The sequence below is a fragment of the Sinohyriopsis cumingii genome, chromosome 5 (genome assembly GCF_028554795.1).
Source record: "Sinohyriopsis cumingii isolate HCF-2022 chromosome 5, ASM2855479v2, whole genome shotgun sequence".
Taxonomy (NCBI): Eukaryota; Metazoa; Mollusca; class Bivalvia; order Unionida; family Unionidae; genus Sinohyriopsis; species Sinohyriopsis cumingii.
Genome location: NC_142965.1, coordinates 26011178 through 26025188, shown reverse-complemented (window position 1 = coordinate 26025188; position 14011 = coordinate 26011178). Strand labels below are relative to the sequence as shown.

Genomic DNA, 14011 nt, shown 5'->3' with positions numbered 1-14011 from the left:
TGCTTAGGTCTGCTACGAATATCACACATGCTTATGTCTGCTACAAATATGACACATGCTTAGTTCTGTTACAAATATCACACATTAAAAATATAATATCACATATGCTTAGGTCTGCTATAGATATCAAATTGCTTAGGTCTGCTATAGATATCAAATTGCTTAGGTCTGCTACAAATATCACATTGCTAGGTCTCCTACAAATACCACATTGCTTATGTCTGCTACAAATGCCACATTGCTTATGTCTGCTACAGATACCACATTGCTTATGTCTACAGCAAATATCTCACATAGTTAGGCCCCTTCGAATATCACATTGCTTAGGTCTACAACAAATATCTCACATACTTAGATCTGTTCAAAATATCATATCACACATGCTTAGGTCTGCTACAAATATTACATTGCTTAGGTCTGCTATAAATATAACATTACTAAGGTCTACAGCAAATACACATACGTAGGTCTGTTAAAACTATATCACACATGCTTAGATCTGCTACAAATGTCATTTGACAACATGCTTAGGTCTTTTACAAATGTCACACATGCTTCGGTCTGCTACAAATGTCATACATGCTTAGTTCTGTTACAAATATCACACATACCTAGGTCTGCTATAAATATCACACATACTTAGGTCTGATACAAATATCAAATTGCTTAGGTCTGATACAAATATCACATTGCTTAGGTCTGCTACAAATATCACACATGCTTAGGTCTGATACAAATATCACATTGCTTAGGTCTGTTACAAATATCATATCACACATGCTTACATGACCTATGCATATTTCATATGCCTAAATTCCTTACAGTCTGATGAGTGGCAAAAAAGTTATAAATATAATTTGTAAATTATTGTGGTTTTAGATTATATTTACGAGTTTATGTAAACATGCGGTACATCGAGTTATTTTGGCGAAGGAAATTTTAATTCAGTCCATCTTCGGTTCAGTTCCTCGGATTATTGAATGCTAATTCCAGTACAGATGAGGCATAATTGCTAGCAAATTGTATCGTTATAAGTTTGGCGAAAATCCATAAATGAATTAAATAAACCTCAGCTTAAATTACCCGAACGATGTAGTTTTGAGCGTAAATGCCTCTCAAAAAGCGTAAATAAACCCTTCTAAATGAACCAGCATCGTATTTGTAATATCTCTGAACATCGGTCTTAAAAAAAGAAATAAACATGTTTTCCAAATATAAGATACTCGAGTATTTACTCAGTTTTCAATACAAGAATTTCATCTTAAATCTCTCTTCATTTACTTCAGTTGACGGTCGTTGGTCGTTTTGGGGTCCGTGGAATTCGTGCACAAAGTACTGCGGAGGAGGAAATAGAATACGATACAGAGAATGTAATAACCCAACTCCACAATTTGACGGAAAATACTGTGAAGGCAAAAACTTTGAAGATGCTGAATGTAATAAATGGGAATGTCCACGTATGTATATATACATATATATTAATGTAATAATGAGATGCTCTCTCTCTCTCTCTCTCTCTCTCTCTCTCTCTATATATATATATATATATATATATATAATGTCTTCAAGTCAGTTATAACATAGTATCAAATAATGACTTCAAGTCACATATATAACTGTTTAAAATAATGTCTTATAAAGTCTGATATAGCAGTGTGTCAAATAACGATTTCATCTCACACATATCACTGTATCACATTACGACTTCAAGTCACATATAGCACTGTATCAAATAGCGACTTGAAGTCACATATAGCACTGTATCAAATAACGACTCAAGTCACATAAAGCACTGTATCAAATAACGACTTGAAGTCACATAAAGCACTGTATCAAATAACGACTTGAAGTCACATAAAGCACTGTATCAAATAATAACTGCATGTCACATATAACACTGTATCAAATAATGTCTTAAAAAGTCTGATATAGCAATGTGTCAGATAACGACTTAGTCTCACATATAGCACTGTATCATATAGCGACTTCATGTCACATATATCACTGTATTAAATAACAACATAAGTCACATATAGCACTGTATCAAATAACGATTTCAGGTCACATATAGCACTGTATCCAGTAAAGACTTCAGGTCACACATAAAGCACTGTATTCAATAACGACTTCAAGTCACGTATAGCGCTGTATCAAATAGCGACTGCAAGTCACATATAGCACTATATCAAATAGCGACTTCAAGTCACACATATCACTGTATCAAATAACAACATAAGTCACATATAGCACTGTATCAAATAGCGACTTTAAGTCACATATAGCACTGTATCAAATAGCGACTGACTTCCAGTCACATATAGCACTGTATCAAATAACGAGTTAAAGTCACATATAGTAATATATCAAATAGCGGCTTCAAGTCACTTATAGCACTGTATCAAATAACGACTTTAAGTCAAATATAGCATTGTACCAAATAGCGATTTAAGTCACATATAGCACTGTATCAAATAATGACTTAAAGTCAAATATAGCACTGTGACAAATAGCGATTAATGTCACATATAGCACTGTATCCAACAACGACGTCAAGTCACATATAGCACTGTATCAAATAACGACTTAAAGTCACATATAACACTGCATTAAATAGTTCAAGTCATATATAGCACTGTATCAAATAATGTCTTAAAGTCAGATGTAGCAGTGTATTAAATAACGACTTAAAGTTTCATATAGGGCTATAATGACTTCAAGACAGGCATGGTTCACTGGCCAATAATGGCTTCAAGTCCGAAATAGTATTATATCAAATAAGGACTTTGAGTCAGATAAAGCAGTGTATTACAACGACTTGAAGTTAGGTTTTGCATTGCATCAAATACGACTTCAAATCACATATAGTACTGTATCAGATAACGACTTCAAGTCTATTGCTTTACTTTTGTTCCTAATACCTTCATTTTCTAAACTTTGTCACACATTATAATAACATTAGTCACTCTGTCATGCAATGTAGTAACAAGTCACTGTCACGTATAATAATAACAAAAGTCATTCTGTAATGCAATGTTATAACAAAAGTCACTGTCATGCAGTGCACTAACAACAATCACTATATCATGCAATGTAATACCAAAAGTCACTCTGTCATGCTATGTAAGAACGTCACCCTGTCACGCATTACACTAATAAACGTCACCCTGTCACGCATTATACTAATAAACATCACCCTGTCACGCATTATAATAACACTGCCATGCAGTGCAATCTAATAACAAAAGTCACTCTGCCATGTAATATAATAAGAGTCACTCTCTCATGCACTGTAATAACAAAAGTCTCTGTCATGCAGTGCATTGTAATAACAAAAGTCACTTATTGATGCAGTATAATAACAAAAGTCACTCTGTCATGCAATATAATAAGAGTCGCTCTCTCGTGCACTGTAATAATCAAAGTCACTGTCATGCAGTGCATTGTAATAACAAAAGTCACTTATTGATGCAGTATAATAACAAAAGTCACTCGGTTACAAATATGCCCATTGAATGATAGGATTGAATGGGATTCGGAATAAGTTAAGCCTATCATTTACTTCAATAGACGATAAGAAAAATAATTTTAGGTTGTTCAAAGAAGAAGAAAAAAGGTATATAGCGCCTGACTCGGATGATGCTGTAAACAATCGAAAACCGAAATTCCGGTGCAAAAAGATGTCATCCTGCCGAATAAACAATTCTACACCGCCTTTGACTTAATTGTCTAAATAGAAACTTAACTATTTTTCCATTATTCCAATGCTACTGGAAATTGGTCCTTTACTTCATTAATGATAGAAACAAGGGATGTATTGCAGTAACATTTTAAAATAGGGAGAAACATGTGACAGTAATAATGACGAATGTCAGACTGAGTAAATAAACAAACCGTAATGGAGTTGTAATTAAGATACAATGACACAGTTTGATAATAATGGAGACGATTGTGGCATTAGGTTATATACAATTTGCATTTTACATCTATCTAGTACGTCAGGCCTCTGTTGCGAGTAGCCATTGCTGTCAGTAATTTTAACAGACGTCGTCATTATGCAGTAGCGCCATTAGAATTTATAATGCTCTTTGGAGCTTTTGTTGTTAGTTCAGTGTAAAGGTGCTATTTCTTACAGTTTTTGAAACCGGTTAACAGGTCAGCCTAATGTGAGACTCCAATCACGTCTGCGATATAAATGTTGAAAGAGAGATAACTCAGTCTGGAACATAAAAGAAAACAATATTGTAACTGTCTCCTTGTATCCTTCATTGTGATTAGTACCTGTTATCAAACATCAAATATTACATTGTTCATTGAGAGTGTTAAAATTTGCAAGACATTTTACTGAGACAGTTTCTCTTTCGCTGTGATTTTATGCACAGAAGTGACATATACCCTAGGTACACCTAATATCCGCATGATATATCCCCTATGTACACCTAATAACCAAATAAGTGATATATATCCTAGTTACACCTAATATCCACAGAAGATTTTATTTCTTTCTGGATTAAAGAACAGTTACATCTTTATTTCTCTGGAAATCAGTCTTGTTGCATTTGTGTAAATGTTGATGATTTCCTCAGATTTGAAGAATTATCCTGCACTTCCGTTTTCAGAACTAATTTATTCTCGCATGTGCAATTTTAACATTTTTACATTTGTTGTTAATCCTTCCATATTATTTTTTGTTACCACACTGATAAAAGTACCACACTCAAGATAAGTAAAATCTGAATTCGAGGAGAAATTTTGAGAAATTTATTAAAACACAGACCGTCATTTTAGTCATTTCTAGGGGAAAATGCATATTGTCCACTCTTACATTTTCAGAATTGCCGCCCAACTTTAATATTTCTCAGTGTAACGATACAACATTCATGTGCTACAACAAACTGCAGTGTGTGCCGAAACACGACAAGTGTGACGACAGTCTCCAGTGCCACGATGGAAGTGACGAGGCTGATTGTGATTACTTCTTTGATGCTTTAAATAGTAAGGAACTGTTTTCTGACATGGTATCCGCCCAATCGGAATATCCCATCGTATGCTAGAAATAAATATCGGATGTAAATATTGGCCGTTTTGAACTGCCCTCAAGCCTGTTGTTGTTACTGCCTGAATAATATCTTTAATATCACAATGACTAGACGATGTGTCATCACTAATCGCAACGTAAGCAGTCGGGTAAGGCTATTAAAACGATGCAGGAATAACATTAAAAATCCAAAGTGCATGTATTTCATTGATTGTTGAAATGTCGTTCTGTTTAATTTTCAACACATGTCATTTTGGAAAAATCTGTTCTTCGCACATCTAGCTGAATGTTTGTCCGCCAAAACTTAACAATCCGGGAAGTAGCACTACGATTACCTCCAAGTAACTTTCAGAGTCGAAGTTATTGGACTAACATCGGAAAGATGTGAGCCTGCTCCGAATGGGTCTCCACCCAATCGGAACAACTCGTTACTTTTCTAACATTTTTTTTTTCTCCTAGGAGATACATCGAATAAGTGATACCACGTAGAAACAGGGAAATCACCGGAAAATGTCGAAGATTTCAGTCACATGATCATATCATAAAGGAAAAATATAACAATGTCGAAAGCAGTAGGATACCAATATGGAATTATTTGCCGACGTTCATTTAAAGAAAGCTCTTTTAATGAGCTCATGCTTGAAAAAATAAACGTTTAGGCCAAGAATAGAGTATGTGTCACGTGATTATGTTGTAGCATTTACTCAGACGAAGTTAAATTGCCATTTATAGTTATGTGTAATCAGATTCTTGAAAAGGACACCCATTTCTGAAAACGTCGGTATTGAAAGCCTATATGACCTGTATGACTTGTTATAGGTCATTGTTGAAAGCGTATATGACCTGTATGACTTGTTATAAGTCATTATTGAAAGCCTGTATGACCTTTATGATTTGTTATAGGTCACTATTGAAATCCCTTAGGACCTGTATGATTTGTTATAAGTCATGTTTATCAAATAGTCGGAACACTTTGCATAGTGTATGCAGTTTAATATTTTTGATATGACGACATGTTAACACATCACTTTATGTGAATCCAACTAAACGAGATAAGCCCATGAAATGCTTGCGAAGAATTCTCTTTACTGATTGGTAGCGTACATGCCACCTTTTATTTTTACAATTACTATCGACATTTTGGCAGCCGATTTTCGAATCGATTGCCCAAAGTGTCTTAGGGGAAAAAAGAGGTCACGTCTGTCGGAATCTAGCCAATATTCCCCACAGGATCTCGTTAAACATAAAGGTATCAATGGATAAAGGGCAGGGGCCGGATACCTGTAACGTGGAATCCACCCTATGACAAGCGTGGTCTAAATGTTGAGGAAATAAACTCAGCTCTGTTTAGAGAAGAATACGGATATAAACCGGTCTCTCTGACAGAAGGTTATGCAATAAGAGCATCGGGATTTTCTGTGTCTAATAATCATCCTTTCACATGAATACCCAACAATTGGAATGTTTCGTGGTGAAACTGGCATACTTTGTTAACATTCGTACTGAAATCGATGTGTGTGGCTTGTCTAATCTAACTGATATCACACATTAATCCCCATCGGTGTTCCAGTCTTGAAAGATGATGTTGTTTGTGTTAAACGTTCTGTTAATTTGGAAGGACAGTTTCTCCTTAAATAAAGTTTTAAGACATCTACTTTCATATGTTACTGGTTATAGAAATGTGCATCATTAATTCAGCTGGCGTCTGGGGCTGTTTATGTCCATGCAACAAATGAAAGATACGTCGTCTGATGCAGAATGAACAAAATTATTTATTCTTCTTTCTCTCTAAAATATTTCCATTAAAATAAAAACGATGTGAGAAACAGATTTTTAGCTGTGTAATGATTTAAAATTAACTTTATGAAGCTCTTTGAATAATGTCCAGCTTTTGCTCGCCAAGGCTGGCAAAAGCTTGACATTAAACTCATTTCAGAAATTCAATATTAAATCATTACCCATTCGAGATCCTCTTTATTTTCAAGTACGCCTACTGTGGTATTTATGAGGTGCTTTTCCGATCTTTGAAGGAAAGGCCTGAGGGTGTCCCGATTGGGTCTTTGTTTGACTTTTATTATCTGTCTTAATATTGAATTAGTGTTTAATTAAATCATACTCATTGTTACCTCTTAGTAAAAACAGGTGTCGTGTGTCTAAATGCTTTAGCCTATTCTGTCTTACATTTTAATGTTTTCTTACCGATCTTATGTCTTTTTCAGGTGCAAGCACACGCGAGACACGGTGGAGTGCATACGTGATGTTACTTCCTGGACTGTTTTATATTTGGTTGTATTTATGACCAGTATAACGTGTTAAGTTTACTGTGATATTTACACTAATTCCATCAGCTTTAAGAGGAGGGAGTTCTCGTCCAAAGCTGGATTTGTGAATTGATAGCTTGTATAAGGATGACTGTTTGGGGACGAAAAAATGCTGATATCACAAGTGTGTGACTCCAGCAATTTATCCGTAATCAGCATTCTGCAAGAACTCTATGTCTCACAGGCAGTTTGCCAATTATTTTCTGTTTTGTTTTGTTATTTTTGTTAGTTTTCGGGTTCACCGTGACATGGTAACAAGAGTTATTTCCCTTACAGTAGAATACAACTCACTTCCTTGGGTCATATAAATGAAACAGATTTCTGTAATTCTCCTTCATCGGACGTGTGTAACCACGTGGACACTTTATAAAGTACATGACCAAATACCATTAAAAAGTTCTCTCCTTCATCGGACGTGTGTAACCACGTGGACACTTTATAAAGTACATGACCAAATACCATTCAAAAGTTCTTAATGCAAGCGATAAATTTATTTCTTAAAATGTAATTACAAAAACTGATTATATCTCGCCATCTTTCATTACATGGGTGTTTAAGAACATGTTTACGTTTTAGTGTTGGCAACTTCAAATAGGAGGATAGCAGGTATGTTTTGTAAATTTATTTATCCGAACTGTTCGATTCCCTGGGTAGGCTGTCCCCATGTACACTTTGTCCTTATTGCCAAAGTAAAACTATTTATAACCAATTAGCGAAACACATTGAAGTGAGCATAGAGCTAGCAGTCCAAAAATGTTCTTGTGCATCTGTGAATGCATAACATTTAGAATTGACAAAGACTGACTTTAATGTTGGGCTTTTTGCATAAAGACTCTACGCCAATTCAGATGAAGGGGTGGGAGTGGACAGGTGCACAAAGTGCTTAAAGGACACAAATGTTAGCATTGGAATTTTAGGACAAAGCAGGCTTCTGTAATTTATTTGTTTTGAGTGGACCAGTCTTGTATGCGTGTATGTAGACCGATCTGTTTGTTGCCTATATAATCGAAGTCGCGAAGGGAAGTAACTGTTGTAAATAATTTGCACCCAACAGGTTATAGGAAAATTCTTTATTAAAACGAATTTTAAGTTAGATGTATGCAATGGAATAAATATCCTGTATGAAAACCCAGTCATTTTAGCCGATCACAGTATCATTGTGTGGGGAGTATCTCAACCCAAAGCTTGCCTGTGTATGGTCCTTAAAGAACGCTGTTAAAAATGTAATTCCATTCCGTTATTGGAAATACCTTTGACATCAGTAAACATTAACTGTGATCTGTATATAAAAGGGTCTTATTACGTGAAAGGGGTCTTATTATTACCAGTATGTCTTCTGACTGGCTAAACCCTAATTCGAATCACATTTCCTAATCCTTAACCCAATCCTCAACTTTTCAAAACGTTTTTAAAACGGGTCCCTCTGGATTTGTCATAAGAGAAACATGGACATGCAGGTCTCATCCAAAGTAAGGTTCTGACACATAGCATTCGAAAATCTGCATCTTGCAGTACCATCCATGTTTTATAGATGTCCAGAGCAATGGAAGGAAATGAAAGTGAAAGGAAGCAAATCAGCGCCGTCAATATTATACACGGTAGTATATTTGGGGTATTATCATAGTTCGGTTGATTTTATAGCATATTTGGGTTTATCAGGAGTGTATTATCATCGTTCGTTGATTTTGTGGTACATTTGATTTTATCTGATGGGTGTTGTCACAGTTTTGATCATTGTGCAGCAAGACAAAAATCAAGAAAAATAACACATCCGAGTGATTTAACTGATGGGGGAAATATATGTGGATATTTGCATTCAGTATAAATGTTCTTACGATGATATAGTTATGGGTTTTTTCACAAAGATTTTTGCAAGTTCCTTTGCATCCTTTTTATAAATGCGTCTTTGTGCACTGCGTTCATTTTAAACAGGACGAAATAAGACCAGATAAGCAGGACAATTAATGTAGTTTTATGGAAAATATCACAATGCTTGACTCCAGTAATCAAAGTATTGTATGTCACCATTATTACCATTGTCGTCGTCGTCGTTGTTTTCATCATCATCAACACCACCACCACAATCACCATCAACATCATCATCAATTCAATATTTTCCTTTTTGAGTAGCTTGGTCTGTCCCATAAGTGATGACTTGTGAGAACGGTTGATTTTTAAGCACTTTATCTTTTCCTGAGATTTACAATGGCTGGGATGATCTGCAACCTAATTTACCTACCTAACTGCGGTTTATCTAGTAGCATTGAAATCCATTTTATGGACAAAGCTGATTATGAGCAAACCAGTCTATATAACTAAGTTATGAACAGAAGAAGGGACACATATACATGGTCTGTATCCATAAAATGTAAACTTGTTTGGTCATGTCTTTAAAGGCCCACGCAGTATTTTAAAAAGAAAGAGAAAAACGGAAGCTCACTGGTAAAGTCAGAAGTGAGGGTAGTGTGCTGTTCCAAGGTGACAATGTAATTATATTTAGAGTTATGAAATTATATGCAATTAAGAAAATTGCTTTATTCGTATATTAGAAATGAACAGAGGTGTACACACAGACACACACACAGTCACACACACAACAACAAAACTATCTGGTTGATTTATATACTTATCAACCCTGAGATAAGTAATGTGAGGAAATCGAGAACTAAGAACTTTTTTTAATGTTGTGTAATTCATAACATGGCATTACGGACTGTAGAGATTAACAAATCTAAACATCATTTGTTTGATTTTCCTAAAGAATATATTTCTATCCTTTATTTTAACGTTATAACACATTCCATATATGTACAACTTGCATAATTTCTTGTAACATGTCATTTTGATTCAGTATGCTTACGATATCGTTGAATAGTAAACCGATCCATATAACACGATGCCACAAATATGAATGAACATGGCACCTGAATTATTTTTTTTCCAAAATATAATTTTGTCTGATTTGTTTCATAACGCAGACGTCATAGTCATCTCTTAAACAAACTAACAAAGAAAACTCTGTCAGGAATGCAAAAGCACCTATCTTAAGACAACACATCTTTTGCTAATGAAAATTGGTTTCTCAAGACATGTGACCTATCATAAGAGGTCACCAAATTATATAAATAATTAGATCTGTGCATTAATTTTTTCTTTTTCTTTCTTAAAAGTCATTTATCTGAGTGAATTATTTTAGCTACAATAGAACATAACCGAAGAGATCATCCCTTCGGCAAACAAAATAGATCTTCTTGAGGCAGTAGGTCTCTCAATACAGATGAAATTACTAAACAAGTGACTGAGCAGTATAGTGAGATACAAGTAACTGAGCAGCACAGTGAGACTATGTAGTACAATGAGACTGAGCAGTAAGTACAGTGAGACATAGTAGTACACTACGACTGAGCAGTACAATGAGACTGAGCAGTACACTAAGACTGAGCAGTACAATGAGACTGAGCAGTACAGTGAGACTGAGCAGTACAGTGAGACTGAGCAGTAAGTACAGTGAGACAGAGCAATACAGTGAGACTAAGCAGTAACTACAATGAGACTAAGTAGTACAGTGAGACTTTGTAGTACATGAGATTGAGCAGTACAGTGAGACTGTGTAGTGCAGGGAGACTGAGCAGTACAGTGAGAACATTCTCTCTCAGTACAGAATGTCTTTCATGGCAGTGGTCTTAAAAGACAGGTTTTAGTGTGGAACTTCTACGGACCGTAAATTTTTTGAATTTATCCTTGAATATAACAATGCTAGTTTCGATTTCCGTACAATTTATCACAGGAATAAGACGCTAGTTCATACCGTTAGCATTGCTAGTTTCGATTTCCGTACAGTTTATCACAGGAATAAGACGCTAGTTCATACCATTAGCATTGCTAGTTTCGATTTCCGTACAGTTTATCACAGGAATGAGACGCTAGTTCATACCATCAGCATTGCTAGTTTCGATTTCCGTACAGTTTATCACAGGAATACGGCGCTAGTTCATACCATTAGCATTGCTAGTTTCGATTTCCGTACAGTTTATCACAGGAATGAGACGCTAGTTCATACCATTAGCATTGCTAGTTTCGATTTCCGTACAGTTTATCACAGGAATGAGACGCTAGTTCATACCATCAGCATTGCTAGTTTCGATTTCCGTACAGTTTATCACAGGAATACGGCGCTAGTTCATACCATTAGCATTGCTAGTTTCGATTTCCGTACAGTTTATCACAGGAATGAGACGCTAGTTCATACCATTAGCATTGCTAGTTTCGATTTCCGTACAGTTTATCACAGGAATACGACGCTAGTTCATACCATTAGCATTGCTAGTTTCGATTTCCGTACAATTTATCACAGGAATAAAACGCTAGATCATACCATTAGCAGTATTCGAGATTTTAGATTGATCTAGTTCAAGTTGAAAATATTCAGTAACGATGCATTTGCTCCCTCTGATATTAAAAGTTGTGCTTTTGTTTTGTTATTATTATAATTTCATATTTGTATTTTATGATGTGAAAACATTTTCATTGTTTATAATTTGTAACAGCTAATATCTTTTTGAGTTTTTTCTTTCTTTTTTAAATCATTAACTGTGTATCCTATTTAAAATCCCAAACTGTTGTAAATATTCTGTTTACATTTCAACAACAAACTCCTTCGTAATTTTGTCAACTTCTTGCATCTTTCATTCCACAACAGATGGTGTGTGTGTGTGTGTGTGTGTGTGTGTGTGTGTGTGTGTGTGTACTGGCATGTCATATATACGATTAATACATTCCTGGTTAATATTTTGGACCAACTGTTGTGAACGATAATGTTTCAAGTGCTAGTCCTAGACAAATGTCTTTACACTGCTTTGAAGATTATTTTGTCCCCAGATACATATAAATGTATCATCTTGTCTACCTGTTACTTGGCAGGTAGAGCATAAAGTCTTATATATAAATCTGCTGCCACATTTTATGAGGAATGTAATTAAAAGTTTGGGACATTGTTTTAATTAAATTTTAAATTGTTCTGAATAGAACTAATTTATATTCGTATAAATTGCGCATAACGAATCCTCTCTCTATATAAATATGACTATTTCAGTTTTATGCATCGTGTCAGTATGAGAGAGCTTTAAGAGGATTTCGAAAGTTGCAAAGAAAATTCTGTTATACTAATGATCTGAAATGTCCTTTTCTAATTCAGCATTATAGTTTTGAAGATGTCGGTACTATATAGCAGGAATTCTTCTTAATTTAGTATTTTAGAAATATCAAATGCTACAAGAATACAATTTTGAGATCTTTGTATGCCATCTATTGTCGCGTACAAAACGCAACCGAAATGCAAGCAGCATGGACGCAGACCCGCCCGCGCAAGCAGTATGGACGCAGACCCGCCCGCATAATGATATTGTTAAAGATTATCATCTGCACGAGTCGTGATCGTGTTCCATCAGCCTGCCTGGAAAATTAATGACGCTCAGTTTAGAATTTTGCGTAAAATACGAGGCATTCTGAAGAAATCTTGAATTAATATGTTTTGTGTGTTATGCAAAAACCCGACCAACCATTTTCTTACTTAGCAGGCCATTCGCAGAATCGTCCACTTAACTACTGGTACGCAGAAGGATTCGAAATTTATGATGAAAAAAATATATTGATTTTTTTAACTGAATCGCAAATAACGTGTTGAGGGATGAGTCCTTTTCGAAACACCATAAACATCCTAATATTGATTACGTGCAATGTCAAAACAATTTTAAAAATTAAAACAATTGGTATTTCAGTAACGTCATACAATAAATCGTTTTATATGTAATGTGTGAGTTATCGTTCGTGTTGCTCGAACATAGTAAAGTGTGGATAAATCTGGTTGAATTCATTAGAATAATATGATGGCTGGTTGTTCCATTACTCCCAGTGAATCAAAAATGAGTTCCAGATCATGAGTGTGAGAAAGTACTCGTGATTTGAGTGCTTACACGCTGCCGCTGTTCCATTAAGCAAAATAAGTTAAAATCAAAAACTTTGACAGAAAAACTCCAAATAGAAACAAACAACACTTAAAAAAAATGAAAATATTAAATGAATAATACAAAAACGTTTGCAAGCTTTTTGCGCATTTTGTCGAAGTCAGAAGTCTTTAAAATATATTGTTTTACATGTAGACAGTACCGTTGAAGGGTATCTGGTTTTGTAGAGAAAATGTGTGTCATCAAATGTGAGGCAAAGTGATTTCTTGATATACTATATATACGTATTGTATTTTTATATAAAAGAAATGAATAAAATTACAGGTGTTTTTGCAAATAGTTTGTCTTGTAATAATTAGAAACAGTTGACCTGTCATATATGTGCCAGTAGCTTCTCGTGGGTCGGTGGTTCTTTCCGGGGTTTTCCCTGGTTCATCCTCCGCATTAATACTGGCTGCCTTGTATAGCCTATCTTGCGCTGAAAAATGGTGTTAAACCTTACAACAACAACAACCTATCACGTACAGACATTTGAAAGGCATGCACACGCTTAAAAATGTGTCTTTATTTGCATGGGTCGGTAAGTGTGTGTGTGTCTCTGTGTGATTTGGATTCTTAAGGTATCTTTAAGAATTTTTCAGTCATGTCACTAAGATATCTGCAGTGTGGCAGTTTATTGTGATCTCTAACAC

General features: G+C 35.1%; 1 protein-coding gene across 3 annotated transcripts in view; it reads left to right on the top strand.

Annotated features, from left to right (window-relative positions):
- LOC149798825 (thrombospondin-1-like) overlaps window positions 1–13656 on the top strand; it is a 92600-nt gene extending 78944 nt beyond the window's left edge. For all 3 annotated transcript variants that reach the window (XM_089957721.1, XM_089957722.1, XM_089957723.1), the window contains exons 4-6: window positions 1287–1457; window positions 4831–4992; window positions 7255–13656. In XM_089957721.1, the coding sequence (XP_089813847.1) occupies window positions 1287–1457; window positions 4831–4992; window positions 7255–7334 (413 nt within the window). In that variant the 3' untranslated portion in view covers window positions 7335–13656. The remainder of the gene's footprint in view (window positions 1–1286; window positions 1458–4830; window positions 4993–7254) is intronic.
- The last annotated feature ends 355 nt before the right edge of the window (window positions 13657–14011 follow it).